At 25.5% G+C, this 25,666-nt stretch overlaps 1 protein-coding gene across 1 annotated transcript; it reads right to left on the bottom strand.

Moving 5' to 3' along the window:
- Positions 1-7,210: 7,210 nt before the first annotated feature.
- LOC105359244 (beta-galactosidase-like) lies at positions 7,211-10,872 on the bottom strand. The gene is made up of 10 exons (XM_011495779.1): positions 10,695-10,872; positions 10,410-10,579; positions 10,149-10,299; positions 9,862-9,925; positions 9,674-9,768; positions 9,362-9,592; positions 9,003-9,174; positions 8,557-8,675; positions 8,066-8,479; positions 7,211-7,715 (listed from the first exon to the last, which is right to left on the bottom strand). The coding sequence occupies exons 1-10, from the start codon at positions 10,830-10,832 to the stop codon at positions 7,305-7,307; spliced, it is 1,965 nt and encodes a 654-aa protein (XP_011494081.1). The 5' UTR covers positions 10,833-10,872; the 3' UTR covers positions 7,211-7,304.
- Between the last annotated feature and the right edge of the window lie 14,794 nt (positions 10,873-25,666).

The raw sequence follows: 25,666 nt of genomic DNA, 5'->3' as shown, positions 1-25,666 counted from the left end.
GTGAGAGTTAATTCGTGAAAGTCAAGAGAATTTTTCCAATACATTCCAGGAAAATCTGCGGTATATCTAAAAGTCTAAATTTTATAGATCTCTACGTATGCACTTCGATGTAGTTAAAAAATCATAAAATATTACGATAGTTGAATCTCTTGGAATGCGCTGCTCTTGGGACTTTTATTACCTGTCTTCTTGCATATCTCAATTAATCGACATTGTCTACCATAAAAATGTAGAGTAATCAATACATTTTTATGATGTACTTCATTTTTAGTATTTTTTAATAGATTGATAATACAATTCGCCGGATAAAAATCTTTAAACAAATTTAAGTATCATTGCGATTAAAAACTGTTCGAGTAAGTTCCGCGTATATGAAATAATGATTAATAAAATGTAACTATAAATAATGAAACGGGTAAAACATTATGAGAAAGAATTAAAACTTTTTATATTTATCATAAAGATATAATTATCATTTCATAATGCGACTACAAATAGATTATTTTTATAGGAAAATTTTGTCAAGTTGATATTTAGTAGTAAAATTTTTTTTTTTTTTTTTTTTTTTTTTTAATTTATCAAATCTTTATTAATATTATAAGTCATAATGTAATTATTTCTTTAACAAGTTTCATATATTTAAATATGACTATATTTATACATATTTTGTAGATATTGTTTCAAGCGAGCCGAGATTAATAATTAAGAATTTGAATAAATCAATCAAATTTTTAAAAAGTTAGGAGACCTAAATAATTTGATTTAATACAATATTGTATTATACACAATGAATACATAATTACATTATCATAAGAAATTTTATAATACCTTTCTATTAATAATGATATAATTATAACTTTCGTATTCGTATTAAACTTTAAAAAAAATTATTTGTTTGTACTTTGTTCAATGTAAACTCAATGTATACTTCTATAAATACAAATCCTACGCTACAATAGTTAATTAATGCGCATTATAAATGATAATGAAAGAATAAATAAATGAGTTACATTTAATGTATTCCAAAATATATTCTACGTTTTTAGCAAAAAGAAAAAATACACGTAAGATCGAATGTAGATTAATTTTATACAAATATATCCTGAGATATTATGATAGCAATAAATGATGATCAATACTATCAAAAATTTCTGTTGTTATTAAAGATGATAAAACTTTATTTTATCATATTTTAATAAAACAATAGTATATTTAGGAGTTAAGGGAAGTAAAATTAAATTATACTTTATACATATTTCACGTGCAGATGTATCAAATTTGAATTCATTTTTTCATACATCACTTGTAACTGCAAGTCTCGCGACATTTTCTTCTCTATACTCAGTTAAAAATTTTCGATATTCGATCAAGTTTATGAGTCTGTACTCTCTAAAGGTTATAACTGAGATGAGTAACTTGTTATTGTAAATGCTTTTTATTAATTTATTACTACTTTCCGGTAGTGGCTTTATGAGTATTTTTTTTTTTTAATCTTTAATCAGTCGGAATATTATTTATTTGCGTTGAATCGTACGTGCATACGTATAATAAATCAAAAACCTAATACAATAAATTCAATAAAATAGGTATTTATTGTATATGCAAAAAATCCACATCCATAATAAGTAAATGAATAAAATAAATGAAAGTGTTGCTATATTCATGATGTTCACTTTTAACATGAAAATATACGTTAGTGGAATATAAACATCCTCAAGCCCACATGCTCTATGCTTCTTTTGCCTTTGTGTTGTATAATATTGTATTGTAATATGATATAATAATTTCTTAAATTATGCAATATCAGACTGAAATCTATGACGATTATATAAATTATATATATCCGTTCGAATTTTACTATCTATCGGGCACTTCAATAAATCTGCCACTCAATTTTTTAAAATATATTTCACTATATTTTCTCGATTTAGAAAAACTTTCGTTTACATCATTCCACTTCAAAATTTTATACAGGTTATAAAAGTACTAACTTTATATATATATATATATATATATATATATATCAGTAATAATTCGTATAATAAATCAATTGAATTGAGTCGTAGTAATAATTAATAACTAACGAAAATATAACATAAAATGTACTTGTTAGTAATGAATGGAAGTGGTTAATGAATATCTATATTATATATAGATCTATATATATATAAATATATATATATATATAGGAAAATTATTTTAATCGACTTACCAAGAATAAAAGAATTTTCTTTTGATTGATTTACCATTGGCTGTGGACGAGACGAAGAATGAATCCGAACTTACCCTCTCAGGCTTGGAATTTCATGGAGAATGCGGAAATCCTCCAAGATGATATTCCCATTGCGGTATCCAGTCTGATGGAAGATCGTTGGAACGGGTAGAGGGAACAATCATCAGTTCTTGCGGGTAGTCCCGACACCTGTTTGCTGTCTCCAAGGGTGTGCTTAATAAGATGAGTTTGAATGCTTCGTATCTAAGTAACTTTTGCCAGGACAGTTCAATAAAGGTGGAATGATGAGAATAAAAGGATAGAAAAACGATATACAGAACAGAAATATCATTTCACAGCAAAGTAATGAAAAAAGTTTGGAAATAAAAAGTAAATTATGCTTTAGAAATTGTGCTTCTTTTACATTGCATTATAAAACGTAGTTTTCATTGCATTAAAGATGCCGGATTGAAAATATTGAAAATATCGATTAGTAATTGGGAGCAGTTTATGTTTACGCCTTAATAATGAGGAGAGTTTTTATTTAAATTTCATTTTTATTTTAACTCGAACATCGCTTAATGTCTATATGAATATTTTGTATAATGCACATAGCCATTCCTTGTTGATTGGTCACATTGTATTTCGTAAATCCACGATGGGTTTTCTTACAGAGAGTCTGGAGAGAAAATCTGATAAATGCAACGACTCGTGTTCTGCACGAATAATTCATTAATTTATGGAACTTTACATATTAGAGTTAGAAATTTATATTTTGTAACTGGTTTTTTTTTCGAACTAGCGGTGAATGTTAATAAGTAGTGCTGATTATAATATTTCATTGATTAGTTGCATTAAAAAAGGAACTAAAACTATGATCTTCAATTATTTAATTTTCAAATTCTATGTAACGTGACGTGCAATATAAAACTAATATAATAATTTACATTATATTTACATACAATGTTACATATATTGAGAGAAGATAAAAAATTTATTTACCAGTAAATTTATTTTTAATGATTACTTTCGACCGTTGAAACTATTTTTGCAACAAAAGAAATTTACTTAATTAAGATTGTCGATGAATTTCATGAATAATAATGTTTATTTACAAGATACTACATATATACAGATAATCTATAAGGATATCGGTAAATCCTGATATTTACACACTCCAAATATCGATATTGGATGATATTACTACACTTATTCGCAAATAAACTGTCTAATAGTAAGCGGAAAATGGGCTCTTTGATCCTTCGTTGATTTCCAATCTCGATCAAATTATCGAGAAACACAGAAGAAAATACTCTCGTAACATAAGGTCGTCGGACAGCTTTCCATTTTCTTAGAAAATTTCAGTATAATTTAGGATAGAATTTAAAGTCAATATTATTTCGTTGTTCTGTTTATTATTCTCTTATGTATACATATAAGATAGGATGGAACTTTCATAGTATCCGCTAATATGACTACTTTCTCCTTTTATTTCTTTACGGAATCTTACATCGACTGTACCATTCAGTTAACTAATTACATTATACGACCAACGAAAGGAACAAATTTCTCCCTAAACATATCTCTTTGCGCATACTTTATTAAATAATTATGACCATTAGATCTTTCACTATGATAATTAAAAATATGTTGATTTCAAATTTTTTGTATGAATTCATTATTACTTTCATTCGTAAATTGCAAATTAATACTGCAACTAAGTGGAATTTTTTAAAAAATTAATTTTTTTCTTGGATTCTTGGATTTGAAAAGACTTCATATATTACAAAGAAAATTATTTGATCATAATTCAAACAAAATATAAAGCATTACATTTCAGCTTCCTTGAACTTTCAAATATTTCAAGTAAATAATCAATTCAAAGTTGTAATGCCGATTAACGAATAACATTCATATAATATAATTAAAAGTTTACAATAGAAGTAAAAGTCTATAATATAATTGAATATACAGTTCAATAAAATAATATACTATACTTGAAGGTAGACTTTATTTTATTTATTATCTACTTATGAACTACTTATGAATGAAAATACGGCACTTTATATAAAATTGTCAGAGCAGTTAAAAACTTTTTTTCTATCACAGAAGTGTAAGCACACCTACGGACGTGCATACAAATACTTTTTTTTTGTATGAAAAACTATTTGACGTTAAGCATCCTTTAAAATTTATATATATTGTTTAATATATGAATAAATATAAAATTAGAGAAAGGAAAGACGAGATAAAGAAAAAGTTGGGCAGATGGAGACAATGAGATAGAAGACGAAAGAGACTGCGAGGAAGACAATTGTACTCTCGTAAGATTTATGAGAGTTGGGAAGACTGCGAGTTAAAAAAATTATTATTTTTGTTGGAAAGACTAATGTACGCATGGATAATTTGACAACAAGAATATACAAGCATGTGTATAGCTAATCTATACAATATTCATTACAATGGCGATTGTAATTATTTAAAAATGTAAATTCCAATGGCACAATCGTGTGTCTTTTAATATTTATAACGACTAATTAAGAATAACGATTTTAAGCTTATAATTATTTATAAGAAGCAATTTGAATTAACTAGTTCATCAAAAAATTACAAAAGCGGAGAGGTAAATTTTCTGATCAAAACACAACTCAATATGTAATCGATTAAAGTAATTAAAAGACGTTTTTTCTTTCAAATTACACATTAAAAATTAATATCACTATTACGTTATTTACGTTATTAGTAATCATTAAAAGAAATATCTAGAGTATTTGTAAGTTTCCCAATTCATATGTAATTTTCTAGCCTAATAATTTTTCTAAATGTTAAATTAATAAATAAAGTCTGAATTATGTTGAAAAACATGAATTAATTCATATATAGACAGACTCGTGTCTTTATCTATAGACAGTAGAATATACTTAACCATATGAACAAAGAAGAGAATGCATTAACAATTTAAATGATTAAGCAATCGATATATCCACAGAATAATATCATATAAGTTTTATTTCAAATGTAATGATTAATATTTCTAATGGTGTAAGTAAAATGTTGAAAATGAAAATTTAATTAATGTTTTGAAAGATAAGCGTTTATTCAAATTTTATATATTTTAAGGGTATGATAGCACACGCGCCTCCTATTGTTCTAAAAGGATATAAAACAATTCCTATTTTATAAAGGTATTAAGTTCCAAATGAAAGATTGATGACATAATATTCTTTCTAAGTTAATTATACTTAGAAAAATGTGTTACATCTATAATTAGCCGATCGGATTGTATTATCAAGCAATAGCATTATCGTATTATAAATTTAAAAATAAATTTACAAAATAATACCATAAACTCAGAGTTTTCATTCATTTAATAAAAGATAGAATAGAATTGAAATCCTTATAACAATAGTATTAGAGTTCTTTTCCATTCCACTAATGTTTTTTGCTGAATATTTATCTACCATTGCCGTGAAATCGAAATGAATAAAAATTTACGTGAAAAAAAATGGTCTGTATGAGCACTAAAACTGCAATTAAGTGCAATTCTATTTATCCGCACTCTATAAAGTTCTATTCTTCAAAATAAAAAAAAATTAAAATACGAAACCTGTGTGTAATTTTACATTTAACCATCACACAATGCGACTTGCGGGAGAATTAACATTCATTCCAATTACACAGGTCAATGAAGAAAAAAATTCAAGAATATAGATATTCATTAACCACTTCCATTTATTACTAACAAGTACATTTTATGTTACATTTTCGTTAGTTATTAATTATTACCACGACTCAATTAAATTGATTTATTATACGAATTATTACTGATTGGCGTCACCTACTACATAACGTTTATTCATCTCGTGTTAACGGTATTAGAAAATACTGTTGAAAATTTAATGAAAACTCGCTTTTTATTCTTTACTCTCTCTCTCTCTCTCTCTCTCTCTCTCTCTCTCTCTATCTCATATTTCTATCTGTTTTTATTATCCTTAAAACTCAGTTATAATGTCTTTTGTTTAAAAAGAAATTAATAATATTATTAGTCATTTATAAAATATTCATTTATATTTCATTGTATCGTGTTTTCTGACGTTTATAACAAAAATGTTATTCAACATATTTTTCGAAATGAATACGAATTTATTGCAAAAATTATGATATTTACGTGCTTTCATGATTCTACTTAATACGCAATAATTCACTCAAATCAAATTTGTTTTCATTATTGATAATATAACCGTAATTAATATAATTTCTTTCCATTATAATAGTAATATTTTTCTTTTTCTGTTTAATTTCACTTAATTATTAATTTGATTTTGAATTATAAACATTAACCATGCATATAAAAGTACTAGATAAGAAAGGCAAAACAATTATCATAATTATTTATATCGAATGTGATAACGTTTTATTTTAAAAGGATAAAAGTCAATTTAACAATTAAAATTAACCAGTATTTTCATGAGAAATGTTTAATTCTACAATACTTACTTATTTTATTTTACAGTACATTACAAAGTTTGATTGTAATAATGACATAAAAAGTTAAGATACTCGATAAAAATCTTGTTAAAATACTTTGAAGATAATAAATCTCATTATTAAATAATCTACGAATCTATAAGAATTTTATTAAAAAAAAAAAAAAAGTACCCTTTATAAGCTTATTGCAATTGAAAATAAGTGTTAGAGAAATTTTTTTATAAAGAATGAAAGTTAAAATTTTTTTTTTTTTTTTTTTTTTTTACCTAAAATATCCTTAGTAATCGTATCATTTCCATTGAAGATAATAATGTGGCGGCGTCGTGTGGGAATATAAAAATGTGACGGCAAAGAGAGTTGGAGATGAAAAAGAGTAGAGAGTCTGTAGGTTTTCGGTTAAACGAAGTCTCTTTATTTAGTGGTGGAATGAGGTGGGCATAATTATGTCCAAGGACTGTAGTCGGTTCACACTTTTCATATTTCTATCTAAAAAATTTCTATTCTCTCGCGTTACAATAATGAGAATATTTTATTCATGATTGTTTCGCAATTTATAATTATTAATATTGCGAGTCACCGATAGACTATCGATTCGCTTGGTAGGTTAATGCCTTATAAATCTATCCAAAATTGGCACTCCTTGAAATTCAATTGTACATTTATCATTAGCGTATTCAAGTTCTAATAATACAACCGAATTCTGTCCTTTATTAAGAAATGGAGCTGGAACATATAAAGTAATTTGTGGGCCTACTGAAGCCCAGTATCTGCCAAGATTATGACCATTGATATAAATAACTCCCTTTCCCCAACCGTCGGTATTTAAGAAAGTATCCAATGGCTCATCTTTAATTTCAAACGATCCAACAAAGAAACGAGGACCGCTATTTAATTTTCCAGTTACGGTAGTTGTATCTTTCGTAGTAAAGGATTCGGCTGTGACAGAAGCTAATCGAAAGCCAGTAGTTTTCCACGTTGTAATGGGTACGTTGTTTAACGTTACTTCTGAAATACCCTGGAAAATTGAATGAAAAACGTCATTTCACTCGAAAGTATAATGATATAATTTTTTTCTTGCTAGATATTTCAACTACATCTTCTTAAAATATTTATATGTAAAGAATATATATATATATATATATATATATATATATATATATATATATATATATATATAATTGAAGATTAATTTTGAAATACCAATCCGATCCAATTTAATTAATTACTTAATAGTCATTCTTACTACAACATTTCTTAATGCAATAAACATTGTGTTTATAAATATAGATGTGCATATGCATGTGCATGTGTAAATATACTTAAAAGTCTATGAGAGTTAAATTTAAAAATCGAAAAATACATTACCTTGAAGTCTTCGACGTCATAATGTCCAGATGTTATACGGCCCATATTTTCAACAAGAAGCTGCAATCGTGCATCTTTTTCTATGGTTAGAGGTATCGTGTTGTATTCACCTATTCTGCTCAAAGTACCAGATAGAGCATCATTGACATATACCAAAGCTCTATCTTTAGTTTTTGCGTGTAAAGAAGATGTTGTTAAATTTTGATCGGAGCTCAAATGAGTTTCATATAAAACCAACCAATGTGGAAGGCCAAGAGCTTCAAATGTCGGCGGCTCGGGAAATTCTTGTTGGGATGTACCGTAATTACGTCGACCTTCGGTGGAAAATAAACTGAGCGTCGACTCCATATGTACTGTGCCATAATTGCCTTTAGGAGCTGTTGTCGGAACATCTAAATCTGGCAATGAATAATACTAAAGATATGTATAATTATATAAATTGTTGCGGTTAAAATATTTTAATTAAATGCCAAGTATAATATCCCTGACACCTTTGAAATAATTTTTCTCAATTCGAAGTACTTTGGGGTAGGGTCTCCAGCTTCATTAAGAGGTGCATCATAATCGTAGGAAGTTAATTGCGGAATATAACCATCACGTACATTAGCGCCTGAAATATTTTAAGATATAATACTAAGTTCTTTAAATGTTGTTTAATTGTTAATTTCATTATATTTATTATGAGGATTAAAGACACAATCTGCATGTTCGTATTATCGCATCACATTATTCTAAAACTCATTATTTATCAATATCTAAGTCAAGTTGAGTTTCTCCATGGTTGTATCGATAATTTATTATTTTTTCGAAACGAGAATTGTAAATAATATTGAATCATTAAATTATTATTTATGAGACTTCGTTAAATATTGACAAAATGAATAATATTGCTGATAATATAACATAACATTTGATATTGAAAATAGCATATATTTACCAGATGAGAAACCAAAATTCGTTCCTCCAAAAAACATGTAGAAATTCACGGAAACATTCTTTGCTAATAAAATATCAAAGGTTTTTGCCACTTGAGCAATGCTAATTCTTTTGAACTTTCGATCCCAAGCGCTGAATGTGCCAGTATAAAACTCAGAATTGACAAGCGGACCCTATAATGTGATTTTTATTATTTTATTTATTTGCTCTCTATGTAAACATTTTTTATTTCACGAATAATGAATAAATAAATAGACTAAGTGTCTAATTAGTAACAAAATACTAAATTTCTCTCAATTTTTACGTAATTTTTACAATATTTTATATCGTTTTTCATTTTATGAATTAGAATGATGCTACCTTAGGTACAAATTTTCTGTAAAGCTTATAATTCTCCTCCACGTTGCCGGCACTGCCGAAATCAACTGTAGTGTAAACCCCAGGAATTGATCCACACATCAAGGACTTTTCATGCACTCTATCAGTTGTATATAAAAGCGCATTCTCCCCAATATGTCGATGAAAAATATTATACAAAGTTGACTTATATTCATCGTCGCAAGTTATAAAATGTCCATATTCGTTTTCAATCTGTAATATTTGTTGAAAATTATCTAATGTTTTGTGCACAAGATCTACAAGGTGGGAAAAAGAAATACATTTTTTACGTACTTGCACCATTATTATCGGACCACCGTTTCCTCTCAAATAAGGTTTGATTTTCGTTAAAATTTCATCCAAGTATTTTTCCGCGTAAAATAGATAACCTAAAAATAATATTAATTAGATATTAGAATACTAACGTGCCCAAATAATATTAAATGTCTGTGTACTCGCGCTTGAAGTAAAAATTCACCTACGTTTATCTCTAGAACGCAATTTGATGTCAGGTACGAGTTTTAATAACCAATACGGGAAACCTCCCTATAAACGAATATTAATTATATTACTAATTAACAAATTCAATAGCTTTAATTCGAGTAAATTTTAATAGTTAATAGACATCTATTATTTTACTCAGTTTTTACGTGAAATGTTGAATCTAAAAGCACTCCAACATATATTGCAAATAATTAGCTGAATAAAGGGTGGACAAATTGATAATAGAGAATTACACATAATATATTAGAATTACGTAGTATCTTACAAGATCTCTCTCGGCACAAATGTATGGACCAGGCCGTAGAAGAACGAGTAAATTCTCTTCCGCAGCTGTTTTTATAAACTCGATAATATCTGCGTCTCCATCCCAGTTCCATTGGTCAAGCTCGGGTTCGTGTAATTTCCATTCAACATAACTAAAAGTATTTTTATCAATTCCTGCGTGTATATAATCCATCTGTATTATATATATATATATATATATATATATATATATATATATATATTTTTTTTTTTTTATTCTTACGTAGAAACAGCGTTTAAACCAGCGGCTCTCATTTTTTTGAATATAGGTCTCCAATACTGTTTGGGAGTTCTAAAGTAATGAAAACTTCCAGAAACATATCGAAATGGTTTACCATCGAGAAGAAATTGATCATTTTCATAATCAACCTTGAAACTATAATTTTCATTCGCCTGCAATTTATACAAATAATATATTCAATTTTTTAATTAAGCCGTTGCTCTAAAGTTGCGTATTAAAAATTTAATAAAATGTAATATATAAAATGCGTCTGTTAATTATACGTACATTTTCATGAGATCTAACGATATCATTTATTATAAAACATAATAAGAATATAAATATGCTCATACTTTTCATCGCTTCAAATGATGGTGTATAAAATTTTCTTTTATCGAAAAATCTTAATGAGAGATACGTACACATAATGTTATTTTATTATATAATCTAATTACTCGCATCTGAAACAGTGTTAAAACGCTTATGAATTATATTGATCGAAATTTATCATTATATATGATAACATGAGCTATGTATTAAAATATGTGTAATGATGAATCGGTAGACATTATTCAAAACATTAATAATGTTTAAATTTACTAAGTGATTATACGATGTGGGTAAATAACGTTGAATTCAAAATCTTTATTTGGAAATTGTAAATTTACCTCATATTTAATGAGCAACTTTCACATTAAAATAAATAATTTTTTTTTAATAAATGCAGCTAACAGTTTACTAATTTATGTATATCTCTTAAAAAGATGTAAAATTTTAAAAATACAAGATAATATCGAAAAAATAATTAAATATAACTTGTAAATTATCTTAATTTTCAAATAAATTGCTTTCTTTCTATTTAAACAGTTTTTCTGCAATCTAATAAATATAACGTGACTGTTCAATTATAAACATTCGATCCAATATATTTAAATACTATTTTTAAATAGAGATTTAATTGATTATACGTTTAAATTAATTTCGATACATACGTAAGAGAATCAGAGCAATAAAAATGATAACGTGGACAGCTATGAAACATTGTAACAAAATTTTTCATACTATTTATATTCTTGTTATTTCTGAAAATGATAAAATCGATATAATGAGAATAAATATTCATAAGTAAATATGTATTGTTTAAGAAAACCGTGTCTAAGAATACCAATGAAAACAATACTAAAACTTTGTTTAATATGCATGTTTATTTCCAGTATCCGTTCCATTCCATCTTTAAAGAATTTTTTTTTTCATTTTAAAATATGAAACTAACTCTGGTTTAGTTTATCCGACATAATATTATCTCTTTGTACACACCGTTAGCCACATAATATTAGAAGATAAGTTTTCCTCTAAAATTTATATAGCTATGAAGCTGATTTAAGTCATGATTTTCAGCATAGAAAGGTAATAGTTTTAAAAATGTCTACAATTCTTTTTTCGGCATAGGGCATGAACGTAGTATTTTTTCAGTATAGTATCAGGTAAAACTTTCTTCAAATTTTTGTTTTCTTCTCAAAATTTTGTTCATTCATAAAACTTTTTATAAATTCATTATATTCGATAGTCTGTATATAAAATTTTCAATCGATTTTATTTATATTATTAATTTGGAGTTAACATAAGTAATTAATAATAGTTTATTAAAAAAAACTAATCGGACTATAGATTTTTTAATCTATTTTTCATTTACTGTCTCTTTTTTTAATAGAAGGGGACAAATAAAGCATTATGCTATAACAGTTTGACTTTTTTCTTGTTCTTACATTGTTCTTACAATAAAATAAATAAGTTGTCAATAATATGCCGTAACTAAATCCTTTAAATTGAATTGAAACTTTTCAATGAATTTGTGGTATAGTCATATTGTAATTCTGTAACACTTGTAATTTAGTAATTCCACCTAAATTAGATTAAATTGACGCCTGATTAACCCATATTTTTATTAACTTCAAAATGAATAATATCCGCATTCCATGTCTAATATTACATTGACATAGTTGGAAAAGTATGTTCATTATATAATGTTTTTAGAATTTGTAAAACAATATTAAAATAACGCAAAACCAAGGTTAACGCAATACATAAAGTATGTAGATATCTTAACGAAATATGTACACGACATCTCATAAAAATATTTGTGTATGAAGAAATTGTACATACGAAAAATAGACTTATTTGTTTAAAGTTTATATCGATAAAAACAGATATTTTAAAGGTATTTACAATGATATAAATTAAATAACACATACATCCTCACGTAGCTACAAATATGTTGTATCATAGAATTTCGTAACAGTAACAATATAAATTATTTTACAATAAACATTAAAAATAAGAAAAATTATTTATTATAAAACTAAATATATTATTTATAAATTAAATTTATAATAGAAAAAAATAAAATAAAAAGGTTTATGCAAATTTGAAAAATTATTAACAATATTTATTAATATTCCCTCACAATCTTTAATACCGAAATAACTATAATGAATAATTAATTATTCGTTTTTCTAGCATTTTATAATTTCATTATTTCAAACACGTTTGCTCGATTTCAGTCATAAAAATTTAATCTTAATAACTATAATTTTCATTTTCTGAAAATATATTTATCGAAATTAAAACAATTATCACAATTTTAATAACTAGCAAATTTTTGATAGTACTATTAATATAAAAAGTAACTACTATTAACAAACTATTAATAAGTTATAGATAAGTTATACATTATGATTAGTGATAATTTCCAAACCTTTCTCTGGAAGAAATATTTTTAAACCGCTTATAAAGCACTTTGCAAACAATGATAAAGATAACTACATACATAGATTGTAATATATATATATGTTTTTTGGAGTTTAAATAATGTGAAACAATGTTTAAGACAACGAAGATAAATGATTTATTATATTTAATTTGTGCCATTATATTGCACTAGCGAATGTGATTTTATTGTATATTATACATTTGTTTATTTATTAATTAGATTTCATCTAATTCTTTTTTAGACACAAATTATTAATAATTAAAAACAATGAAAAAATTTAAATAAATATGCAGAAAATTATATTATATAAAATGATTCGAATGAGTCTATAATTATTATAATACACCAATTAAATTTTTGAACGTTTTTGCGTATATTTTGTTTCAATAGTGAATCAGTTTATGAATTAACTAACATAATATAAAGATAAACGTAATAAAATATTAGATTATTGTTGAGCTCTGTTATTGTTTTCATGATTAAGACTTTGAAAAAGACGTTTCATTTAACAATTGCAGAGATTTTTAATTAGATATTCTTAACCGTAGCAGTGTACGTGGACTTGACACAAACTAGGTAATATAGCAAATACTTTTGTTTTCTTGCGTAATGCATAATGTACTTTTGTGTTTCATAAATATTCAAAAAGAACCTAGAAAAAGAACTACATCGAAATACAGTTGGGTATTGTTACTAGATTATGATACCGATCAAAAAAATTTCCTTTATAATATTCATAAAAATAAGAAAAAAAGGGTAGTACACATAATATCTAAAGTATTTATAAATTATAATATTTATAACTAATCTCTATGAACATTTAATATTTATGCTTAACGAAGTTCTATACAATAGGGAATACTGTACAAATATTACGGTTATGAATTCATGTGGGAATATTACATAAAACAGTACTATGGAATTTTAATAACGAACTTCAGCTTTCGTACGTATTATATTAAATAATTGTATTGAAACATGCAATTTAACTATAAGTGTGTGTGTGTGTGTGCGTGTGTGTGTGTTCGTGTGTGTGCGCGCGCGCGCGTGTGTAATTATTTTAGATTATGATACAGATGTATGTTTAATACATTACTTTGAATTCCTATTCTAATAACTTGTAGTTCAAAATCTTTCACTTAGTTATTTCTCTGCCTAATTGTGTGATTGCTGATGATAATTTATAATTTGTGTCTAATTGTTTGCGCACTATGAAATTTATTTCCAATAAAAAATGAGCAACTGACATTCATCGAATACTTACAAAAACTTATGACTGCAGACTTATAACAATGAAAGCATGTAGCTATCGTTGACGGTAACACAAAGATGATAAACCGAACGTTTATATAACTTGAAGTAAGAACAACGTCATTATGAAACAAATAAATATTAATGTTTCTCTCTCTCTCTCTCTCTCTCTCTCTCTCTATTTATCTATCTTTCTCTCTATATGCTTTATACAAAAAAAGTTTTTTAATTACATTACAATACATTGTAATTAGAGGTAAAAAAATTCTCGTACAAAAAAATCATAAATTAATCCTAAATGATTCTCGATATAGATATAATAATAAAGATAATGAAATCTCGTATAATGCAAAGAAAGCGTATGACGATATATTCTGCTTATGATAAAACCATAGGATAATTTAATTTTGGAAGATTATTAGTAAAATTTCTGGGAGAAAAATAGATCTGGCCGTACACGAATGTTGAAGCTGTACGGGCGGCGAGTAGATATTGATGAAATTGGAAAAGAAGTTACTTATTCAGAAAATTTATAAAATAAATTATTGCTACTTATTCCAGTCAATGTATTAAGCTTTGAACGATATGTACTCCCATAAGCATGAATAAGTACCAAAATCGGTGAATAAGTGGGTAACATTCAAAGACAGGATAATCATACGATTCGTGATTTACTATTTGCCAGATAATAAATTCACTGAAATAAATGCGTAAGATGAAATGAAAAACTCTAACTTTAAAAGCAATACCGAATAAACATATTATCATGGAAATATATAATTTTTACACCCTCTTTGTTTTTTTTTGTTTTTTTTTTTGTTTTTTTTTGTTTTTTTTTTTCAAGAATATGAATGAAGATATCAGAGGATATGTATACAATCGCAACATATTTCAATATCATCGATATTCGAGGTCTAGGCTTTTCCTATTAAATAAACTTCCCTGAATTTTAGTTTCTTATGTTTAGCGATGATCATTGAATTGGACTTAACGGATGAATAATCCGCCCTGCTGTATTTGAAAAATATTGAGAAATATTATTTTTGCTTCTGGCTTTTGCATTTACCATTAATGCCGAGATAGATAAAACAAATGAATCACATTAAGACAATTATTGAATTTATAATTGTATAATAATGTTATTATCGCAAATAAATCTACCATTGTGTTTTCCTAAGTTTAACTAATTTTGTAATAAAACGAATTAATTATATAAATATATATTTAATTAATTATTATTGAGTTTTTTGTTTTAATAAATGTGAATTTTAAAACCATTACAGATTCTCTTATAACATATTTAAACATAAAATTAACTTAAACTTAAAAATATGAAATCAAATATTATTATATTTGATGAATGATAGTTAAAATATTACTTTAAGATTTAAAATTTATAAAAATTTCACGACTCATTCACGAGTTAGATTATAAATATAATCTTTCGAATAATCTTTCAAATTTTAATAAACATTCAATTGTAATTTAAAGCACTTATCATTTTATTATTTTGCATTATTATTTTCATATATAAAATTAATTTAATGTAAAGTTTTGTGCAAGCTCTAATCGAAGAATATATAAAGTGGAGAATGGTAATTTAAATCGAGTATGGTATATCTCGTCACGAAAACTTGATCATGTTTCGATTGCTTTGAAATTAAATTCCATCAAGCGAGACTTTATATACACGAATGAAGATTAGTATTCGCGCTTGACATGCTGAGTGTCAGTTCGAGACAATCAAATAAAAACCAAAAAATAAAGCGAAAAATACATTAGCTGTGCGCTAATACGTGTATTTGTCTCGTAAATCAATTGGTCAATAAGTGATATGTAATTACCCATAAATAATTCAAACATTTACATAGGCAATTCGTTTCATCATTTGTGCACTCGTATTCTAAATTAGCCACTAAAGTTATTTCATAATATATAACGACGAAAATATATTCGTTTGGATAAAATCACCTTACGTATATTTTAGCAAGAAAACGAGAAACTTTGAAATTTGCTGGAAGAGCGAACCATATTGTAAAGTTGTTCCGGTAATATGGATTAACCTTGATTTTTTAAAATTCTTAGTCTCAATATATCTAACTACAAAGAATAAAGGAAAGAAGAAGCTGTAAAGCTGAATTTAATAGCTGATTAAACGAGTGTCTATTTTACATTCGTGTTACGCTGTTGATTGATTCATTGCATCGAGACAGGAAGGATTATGCCTTAATTGATGACCTATATTTAATCCTTCGACTCTTTTATTTTCCATCCCTATTTCAACATATAGTTATAACTGTAAAGCTGACGAGCATCTGTTATTATGATTTAACTTCCATTATCTTTTTATCAAAGAACTCGTAGAGGTAGTTTTATCTATTATGGTTCGTAATAAATATTTAATGCACTAAAATACCATGGATGTGAAGACATTACAATGTTGCAAAGAAAAGGTATGGTGATACGAAACGTACATTACACATTAGCTGGAAGTACAATTACGGCTAATTTCATAAAGTTTAAAATATCTCACAGAATGGTAAACTATGTACACTATAAAATTTACTGTAACCACGTGAAACTTTACAGGCTATTTCATAAAGTTTCCGTTACAAGCTATGTATGCATACATATATGCGTATGAGTGCAATGCAAGCAAGTTGATCCTATACACTAACGCAATTTCTAAGTTTTCGTGTACCGTTAGATAAGCTCTGCTATAGCCCTCAATATCGATTCTCAATTTCGCTCTATAATTACTAAAATAAACAACTACGGCGAATACACACACACATACACGCGCTCACACACGCACACACACACACACGCGCACACACGCGCACACACACAAACAAAAAAAACACACACACACACACAAACACACAAAATATCTGCTCAAATTGAAGTATTCAAGTAAAGCATTTTAACATGATGAATATATATTAATCATACATAGAGTTTTGTTATTTAATCGAAGGCAATTATTAACACAACTACGAAACTGTAATTCCTTAAAGAATTAGGTTAATTAGTGATCTTAGTTTTTAAATAAATAATTAATATAAAATGTAATAAATTTAAAGTAATTTTTCAGGGATTTAAACCTTATTGCTTCAACAGAATAAATAATGTTATTACGAAGACAATAATAAAATTAATTTAATATTATATATTTATCCAGCATTAAAATACATATGTATATACGATCTATGAGATAAAAATTTTATATTTAGAATTTTTAATATTTTTAATTTTAGAAGTCATTTTTATCAAATTTTGTACATAATTATAAATTAAAACTATTATTAAATAACTCCATCGTTAAAAACATATTTCAATGTATTTATAATTTTTTATTAAATTATTCTTGCATGTCAATGTTAATATTTTATGACTATTGATGTTGACTACATTTGATACTTTAGTAAAAATACTTGTACATAAATTTTCAATATATTGAATTATTGAAAAAATATATATTAATCTTTATAAACATCGTTATTCATGAAAATTCTTAAGAACACGATTTGGATTACGATGATTTTAGTGTCAATTATAATCCATTAATCATAACAAATTACCCTATATAATTGTGTTTTATATACAGACAAATTAAGTATAAACTTATACACTATTATACAATCAATATTGTTAAGAGTGAAAACCGTAATATACAGGAATAAAATTTCTGTTTTGTTCAATTCAATAATTTATGTCGGAAAACAAAAATTTATTAATGTCATTTTAATAAATTTTATTCTCATTAAAAAAGTCTATTTGGAATCAATAAATCGAATATACTTAACACTTGGAATTTTTTATTGAAGGGAATTTTTCAAGTCTTATTTCAATTGGTTGTTAAAACAAAAAAAAAAAAAAAAACAAAAAAAAAACAAATCTTAGATCTAGAAATACAAAACTGATTAAGAAATAAAAAAAAGAAACAAGCAAACATTTAAAAATAAAGTTTTTTTAATTCAAATTTATAAAATCTAATAATTGTACAACCTTTCATAAGTATTACTCACTATTATAAAATGTCGGAATAAATATTGTAAGAAAATTTAATCGATGGCTATTGTTGTTTACACAAAGGCTCGTGCATCCAATGATGTGAGAAAAAAAAAATATCTTGCGAAAATACATAAATGTCAAGTTGGTGCACGAAGGGCGCGGATTTATTAGAAGTGACGATTAATTCATAATCAATGTTCCTTCGTTAATTTCATAGCGAAATTAAAAGACATGCAAATGATTCGCGCATAGTTTACAAAAAATATTCCATATTAACGTCCAAGTCAATTAAGAATGTTGTGTCGTCGGTGTATGTCAAATTATTGTACGACCTATCGGTTAGTTTATAACTGTAAAAAAGTTGTCACGTCTATGCGAAAAACAAAGTCGATTAAGTCGAAAGCCATTAAGCTTAATAAGCATGTTTCGCTGGCATCCGAGGGAATGAAGCTCAGTTCTGCGATGCCATTAGCCATCATTTATGATTAAAAATGTATGGATACTGTATAAATAATCCTAAAGTATTGGAATGATCTCACAAAAGCTATTCTACCTTCTATGTTTTTATTTCATTCACACACACCCCCACCCCCAAAAGATTTTCTATGGAGCAACTTATACCCATAACATTCGTTAAATTATAGCATTTTAAATAGGTTTAATTAATTTTTAGGTAACGATCATTTAATGATGTTTGTAAGTGTAGATTATTTGTAAGTGTCGTGAAGAGCTTCCGACATGGTTTCATCCATCAACATGGCATATCAGTTAACAGTGGAACTTTCCTCTTCTTTCTTAAATAGTATCATTCGCTAAAACGTTGGAACAGGACACGTTGACTCTGCTAATTACTTTGATTTATTATAAGTAGCCTTAATCGCCTCAAATATTTGCAAGTGTCTGACATTTTTTGACACTATGGGACGAGCCGAAGTTAATATTTCATGATTGCGTTGAAATTGTCGAAGTACTAATGGCTTCCATCTAACAAATATACTTTATTTATCCAGTAATGCCATACCGAGATATATTTATGTAGTATAATGATACCACTGTTGTGAGCTTATAATATTTTAAGAGTTAAAATTTGTAGGAGATTGTATTGATAATTGCAAATTACTGAATTGTTGACAAGACAGCAGAGAATAATTATTAATCATGATTGTTAAGTTTATTTAGTCCTTAAGATAAAAACTTATCCATAAACAATCCTATGTTTGATTTCTATTTATTTCAATTTATTTATTTATGTGCTTTTAATATATTTTATCTTTTAATGTTAAATACTTTTCAAGTACTACATATATACTTGTAGTTACGTTTGCGCACCGGTACGTGTGATATTATCACAGCAATAAAGCATTTGTATCAAGAAAATAGTCGAAAAACTCTAGTATCGAAACCGAGGAAAATCAAGCAGTACGAAAAACCATTCATTCACGCGTTTAATAATAGTCGCTAGACTATTTTCCACACCTCCTAGTATTGTTATGTTAAGTATTTCTGCGGCGAATAATTAATAGTCATCTGAAACAATGTTCAAGTGTCGTGATCGAGCAGGCAAAAACATAGAGTAGTTCGCAAGGTCGACCTTATATTACTAATTGTTGGACGATATTAACGTCACTTTTAATTAAAATCTTCTGTCCCATTTATCTGCCAGGTACCAACACATCATAGAGCTATACATACTTGTATAATAACAACTACGACGTCACTTTTTATTCGTTCATTGTTCTTTTTCTATTCCCTGACTCTAACTATACTTAAGGCTTCTGGAAAGATATTATTCTATCGAAAGATATATCCTTATACAATTTATTACGTGCATATGTATCAATAAATAATTCCTCTATTCAATAATTTAATTTAATTAATTATGATAATAATGTATAATAATTTAATAATAAATAATCTTCATTATAGAAAAATTAAGAGTTCATATGAATGAAAAGAGGGGACTTTAAACAATTATGCTTTTTCAAATAGAGAATATTGAACAATAGGTTCTACCGTCATTTATACATTCATATGTACATACGCGCATATACGTTTGCGCATAATCGTTATATTTTAATTGTAAGAAAAATATATGAATTTCTTATACTATATTCTCTAGTTTAGATGAGACTTTAATAATAAAGGTAAATTACCAGTCCGAAGCAAACTGTTATTTTTTTGTATTAGCGACATATTCAATTATCATTTAATCTAATAATTCAAAATAATATGAAATTATGCGTTATTTGTAATTTATTTATGTCATTGAATAAAAAGAATAATTTAATAATAAATAAATTTTTAAATATTTTTACAAATTATTTTTTGCCAAGTAATTACCTTTATCATTGCAGGCAATTATAAGCAATTTCTTACCCATTAAAAGTATACTTTCACGCATTCACTTACACTGCAAATTATGAAATATTGACTGTTCACTAACTTCCTTAAGTTAATGTTACTTCTAGATGTTCAACTATATTTTATTAAAAACGATATCCATGTTGGCATCGATATCCATTAAGCAACTTGAAATATCGCAAAGAATATTTATCAAACAAAAATTGAAATTTGAACCTATCCCGTGTCAATATTCCAACAATATAATCTTCAGGAAAGATTTTCTCTTCTTACATAGAACAAGATAGAACTTATTTATACATGCAGGATTTCATTACATACCCGCCAGTGTATTCTTGATTAAACAACGTACAGGAGTTATGTGTGCGCCACTGTTAAACATTTTTTACTTTACAATTCCTATTTTTATATTATGTGCATATATGTATACATGTATATATATATATATATTCAAATTTTAATATAAATGATATTTGCTAATCATTAAATTTCTGTTACAATATTTGAAGAGGCTTAATGAGAAATTCGTCTATGATAAAAATGTATTTATATACATTACTTTAACAAATACTTAATGTGCATGAATATTTTAAATATCGATAACAATCATGTAGTGCTGAAATAATAGTAATATTATTGATATATAAAATTTAAATGTTTTTCGATATTTATTATTTAATTCCATTATTAATTTATATCGAATTCATATTAATATAATCTACTCGAGATAGAAAAATATTACAAACATTGATTAATAAATGAATTAAATAAATTAATATTTCAAAATCAAATATTAACAATTAATTACACACGTTGCATGTAATTTCAATAAGTTGCTAAAATTATATAATTTTTAATAATTTGCAATTTAAAACAACACATCAATTTAATTTACATGTAAATAATTATGGATTTTATTGTATTGTAAAAGTCGATTAGAACAAATTGTTTAAATAAAATACATTGAATAATTTTTTTACATGTCAGTGTATTTTTAAATTAAAGTACTTTTGATATTAATATTAATATTAATCTTAATTTTGCATAATATATATTTGTATCTGAATTTTTAATTATTTATTAATAAATTTTCACTTTCCATTACCGTTACAATTTATAATATTTAAATATTTACAATTTTTTGTAATTACATGGAGTAACTATTAATATAAGCATAAACAATAATATTGATGAAAGTATAATATTTTTTTTATGTAAAAAACGTAATTTTATAGCATAATATAATAAATCAAAATCAACATTCATCAATAAATGAAAAAAGAATAAATTAAATCAATTTTTTCTTAATAATATGAATTAGACTGAAATTAAAAGGAACTAGTGAAGTAGAAAATAGTATTAAAAGAGAAAGAAGTACGAGACAAATTAACAGCTAGATAGATAGATTCAAAGAAGATTAAATAGATTGAAAAAGAGCAAGAAAATAATCGTGCAACGCATCCAGCTTAAACAAGTCACAATTATCCATTTATGTCCGTAGTTATCAAGAGAAATTTATAAATATACATAATACTCGCATTTGGTACACACATAGACAGCGAATTAATTAGTCATATACTGTAATATCTAAATGATAACGTATCATTGACTTAACGATCCATCGTCAATTTTGACGTTAGATTTCATTAAATTGATATTCGTAATTTGCTAACTGAAAGAATTTCATAATTGTTTAATTCCGCTGATGATAAAACTACATTAATATATTTTAATTTATTGTATAACGCATAAGTACTTACGCATGCACTTTAGAATATTAAAATATCTTGTATATTTTTCTTGTTATGTTTTGTAGGCCTTCGATTACTAATTAAGCAAATCTCAGTCATGGAATTAGAAACTTCAATAAGATAATAGCTTGTAACAATTTTCATATTTAATTATATATGAATTTTCATTTCGTATTGAACTATTAAAAATGGAAATTAATTACTTTTAATAGTTATATTTGAGAATAAATATTATATAATTTTCTATAACAACTACAATCAATGGTAGTCATATTATCTTATATATATATATATATATATATATATTTTTTTTTTTAACTAACGGTTAAGATTGAACATTTATTAGTTTATGTTTATAAATTTAATATTATAATTTTAGGTTAATTTGGAAATTACTTTATCGATGATATTATAAAGCTAATTAAATTAATAGTCGAAGCACTATCTCTCGGGTCTACTAATGTCATGATTGACAGTATCATAGTTTCGAATAAGTGAAGTATGATGCGTGAGTATGTTTGGCAGAGGTTAATTATTCAATTTGACAATATTCTATAAAGTATTAAGTATTACATAAAGTATACGCATTAGTTACAATGCATATTTGTTACATGTACAATAATAAATATGTATAACAAGAATAAAAAATTTCCTTAAATATTAATATAGATTATACCCTAAATCATTAATGATATCCAACGATATCGAAACGCTTCATTATTTTACAATAGAAGGTCGATAATTTCTTAACTTATGCATGATTTATTCAAGAAAACCAATTTTTATTAAGTTAAATTAGTTATATCATACCAGTATCATCAAAATATTGCTTAATTGAAGAGATAAAAGTCTCATTGGTTCTATCGTTTCAACACCATGACAAAACAAAAAACAAAAACAAAAACAAACATAACTCAACTGCATGGATACAATTGTAGTTCAATTTAATTTTAGTGTTTCAATTTGAGCGCATAGCTCTAGTTTCTATGCTCTAGTTTCTCTATTTTTATTGCTAACCTGATCTAATTCTTAAAAGTAAATTCGAACAGAAAGCAATTATTCTATTTCAAGTTATTTATTTATTTATTTTTTTTTAACATAAATTCTAATATATTTAATACATTAGTTAGTAACAAAAATTAAGAAAATGTTCATGGTTAAAATTTTTTTTTTTTTTTGCACACTTATTCGATTCACTGCTAATATTATCGCTAAACAGTGTTTGTATTTTCATAATAAATATTTATAATTAATTGTAATATATTTCAAACTTTATAAATGGAATATAAAAATAAATAAATTTTATATTTTTATACGATGGTGATAAATTTTAATATCATGGGTAAGCTATTGATATCTATTATAAATCAACGCTATATAATAAATATTGAAATCATATTTGTATTAGAAAAAAATAGGTTAAAAAGTTTTGCATGAAAAGTAAATTTAATTGAATGCAATTCAATCTATCCAATAATATCATGTTAATTGATTACAATGAAATATAATGTATTTTTTTATTTTTTTTACTAATGTATGCACAATATGATATAAATATTTCTACACGATAAATTATTTTATTTCCTCTAAAAAATATCGAATATTCTAAATTATAAAATTAATCCCAATTATTGCATAATTAAAATATATATACTCTTTATGCTAGCTGCATTCCAAATTGAAATTAATTAGCTTAATAAAATACTTTGTTATCGTATTATTAATAATATTATGTTATTTCTGCATTATCTTAAATTCATGATTTTAATATATTATGAATTTTACGTTCATTTCTTTATTTACTAACATAAGCATTTTTATGTTCGCCGTGAATTTTAGAATAAAGACGAAAAGATGCAAAAAAAATTCACCTCCAGTTTGAAAAAAAAGATTTTAGTTTTTATAAAACACGATACCTTATACAATGTCAGTTAAAAATATCTGGTTTACATTATGATTTTATTATATAGTGATGTTGAAAAAGTAAGTGCATGGATAGCGGTAAGTCGATCAGTAAAAGTATCTGTCACGAAAATAGAAAGTCCTCCTCTAATACATTTTCTTACCAAATAAAGCCATTCTGCTTTTATAGATTCTCTTTTATTTTCTACTGATTTAACCACACATAAAGAAAATTGTATTAAATATTAAGTCAGAATATGATTTGTGATTCGAAAAATAATAAAATAGAGCAATATAGAAAAGTATTATAATTTAAATTTACGAGGTTCCAGCAATATGGTTATTGTTTTCCATATATTTTAGCTTTTACATTGCTATGGGAGTTTGATTGTTTTCTTTATTTCATATTTAAATTATAATATAAGTGCAATATAATGCTAGGATGAAATTAATATCGATAGATTCAATAAATAGAATATCGCTAGTGAAGAGAAAAGAAATCATTCTTTTCGTCGCCATTCAATCGAGTCTTCTATTCTATTTTAATGCATACGTATATATAAATTAATATTAATAATTTTCGTCCAACTTTACTTTCATGTGAAAATGTTAGAGCGATGGTAAAAACAATTTATAAGCAATACTACGGTTTATAATATACCACATTTGAGCGTTAAATAACGTGAAAATTTATTATTTGATTTTTCCACTTTAAATGCTCGAACTATTGCGATATTATTAACTATTGTACATAGGAATAAATAAAAATTATACGCCCCTATACACGAAGATTTTTTAATAATTTCTTCCATTTCTATAATGCATATAGGAAAATTAATAATTTCCTATTATAAGGATTGACAGCATAAATCTAATACTTTAGTACATTTATCTATACGATTCTGATATTTATTTTGTAATACAACAAAATTATTGCACACCTTCAATATAATATTATATTATCTAATGTATCGATGCATTATGTCAAATCATTTGATTTAATTAAATATATTCATCTATTTATTTTAAAATTATTCTCAATTTTTTAATAAAGTATATCAGTTTATAATTATTTTGTATTCCAATAATTTTAGAAAATATATAATAAAGCCATATGCAATTATATTATTAACTTTCAATTAAATTAAGATCATTTGTTATCTAAATATCTACTGATAAAATGCAATAGTTTTAGTTATAACTTTTCTAGT

Source organism: Ceratosolen solmsi, unplaced genomic scaffold (assembly GCF_000503995.2).
Source record: "Ceratosolen solmsi marchali unplaced genomic scaffold, CerSol_1.0 scaffold11, whole genome shotgun sequence".
Classification (NCBI taxonomy): domain Eukaryota; kingdom Metazoa; phylum Arthropoda; class Insecta; order Hymenoptera; family Agaonidae; genus Ceratosolen; species Ceratosolen solmsi.
Note: the sequence above shows the minus strand (reverse complement) of the source record. Positions and strands in the feature narration are given on the sequence as shown.

Excerpts from the sequence above, each read along its gene's own strand:
- LOC105359244 (XM_011495779.1), bottom strand. The coding sequence starts at position 10,832 with ATGTGTACGTATCTCTCATTAAGATTTTTCGATAAAAGAAAATTTTAT. Across the intron at positions 9,593-9,673 it reads GTCCGATAATAATGGTGCAA|ATTGAAAACGAATATGGACA; the intron begins GTACGTAAAAAA and ends CAAATATTACAG. Across the intron at positions 9,175-9,361 it reads ACAGAAAATTTGTACCTAAG|GGTCCGCTTGTCAATTCTGA; the intron begins GTAGCATCATTC and ends ATCACATTATAG.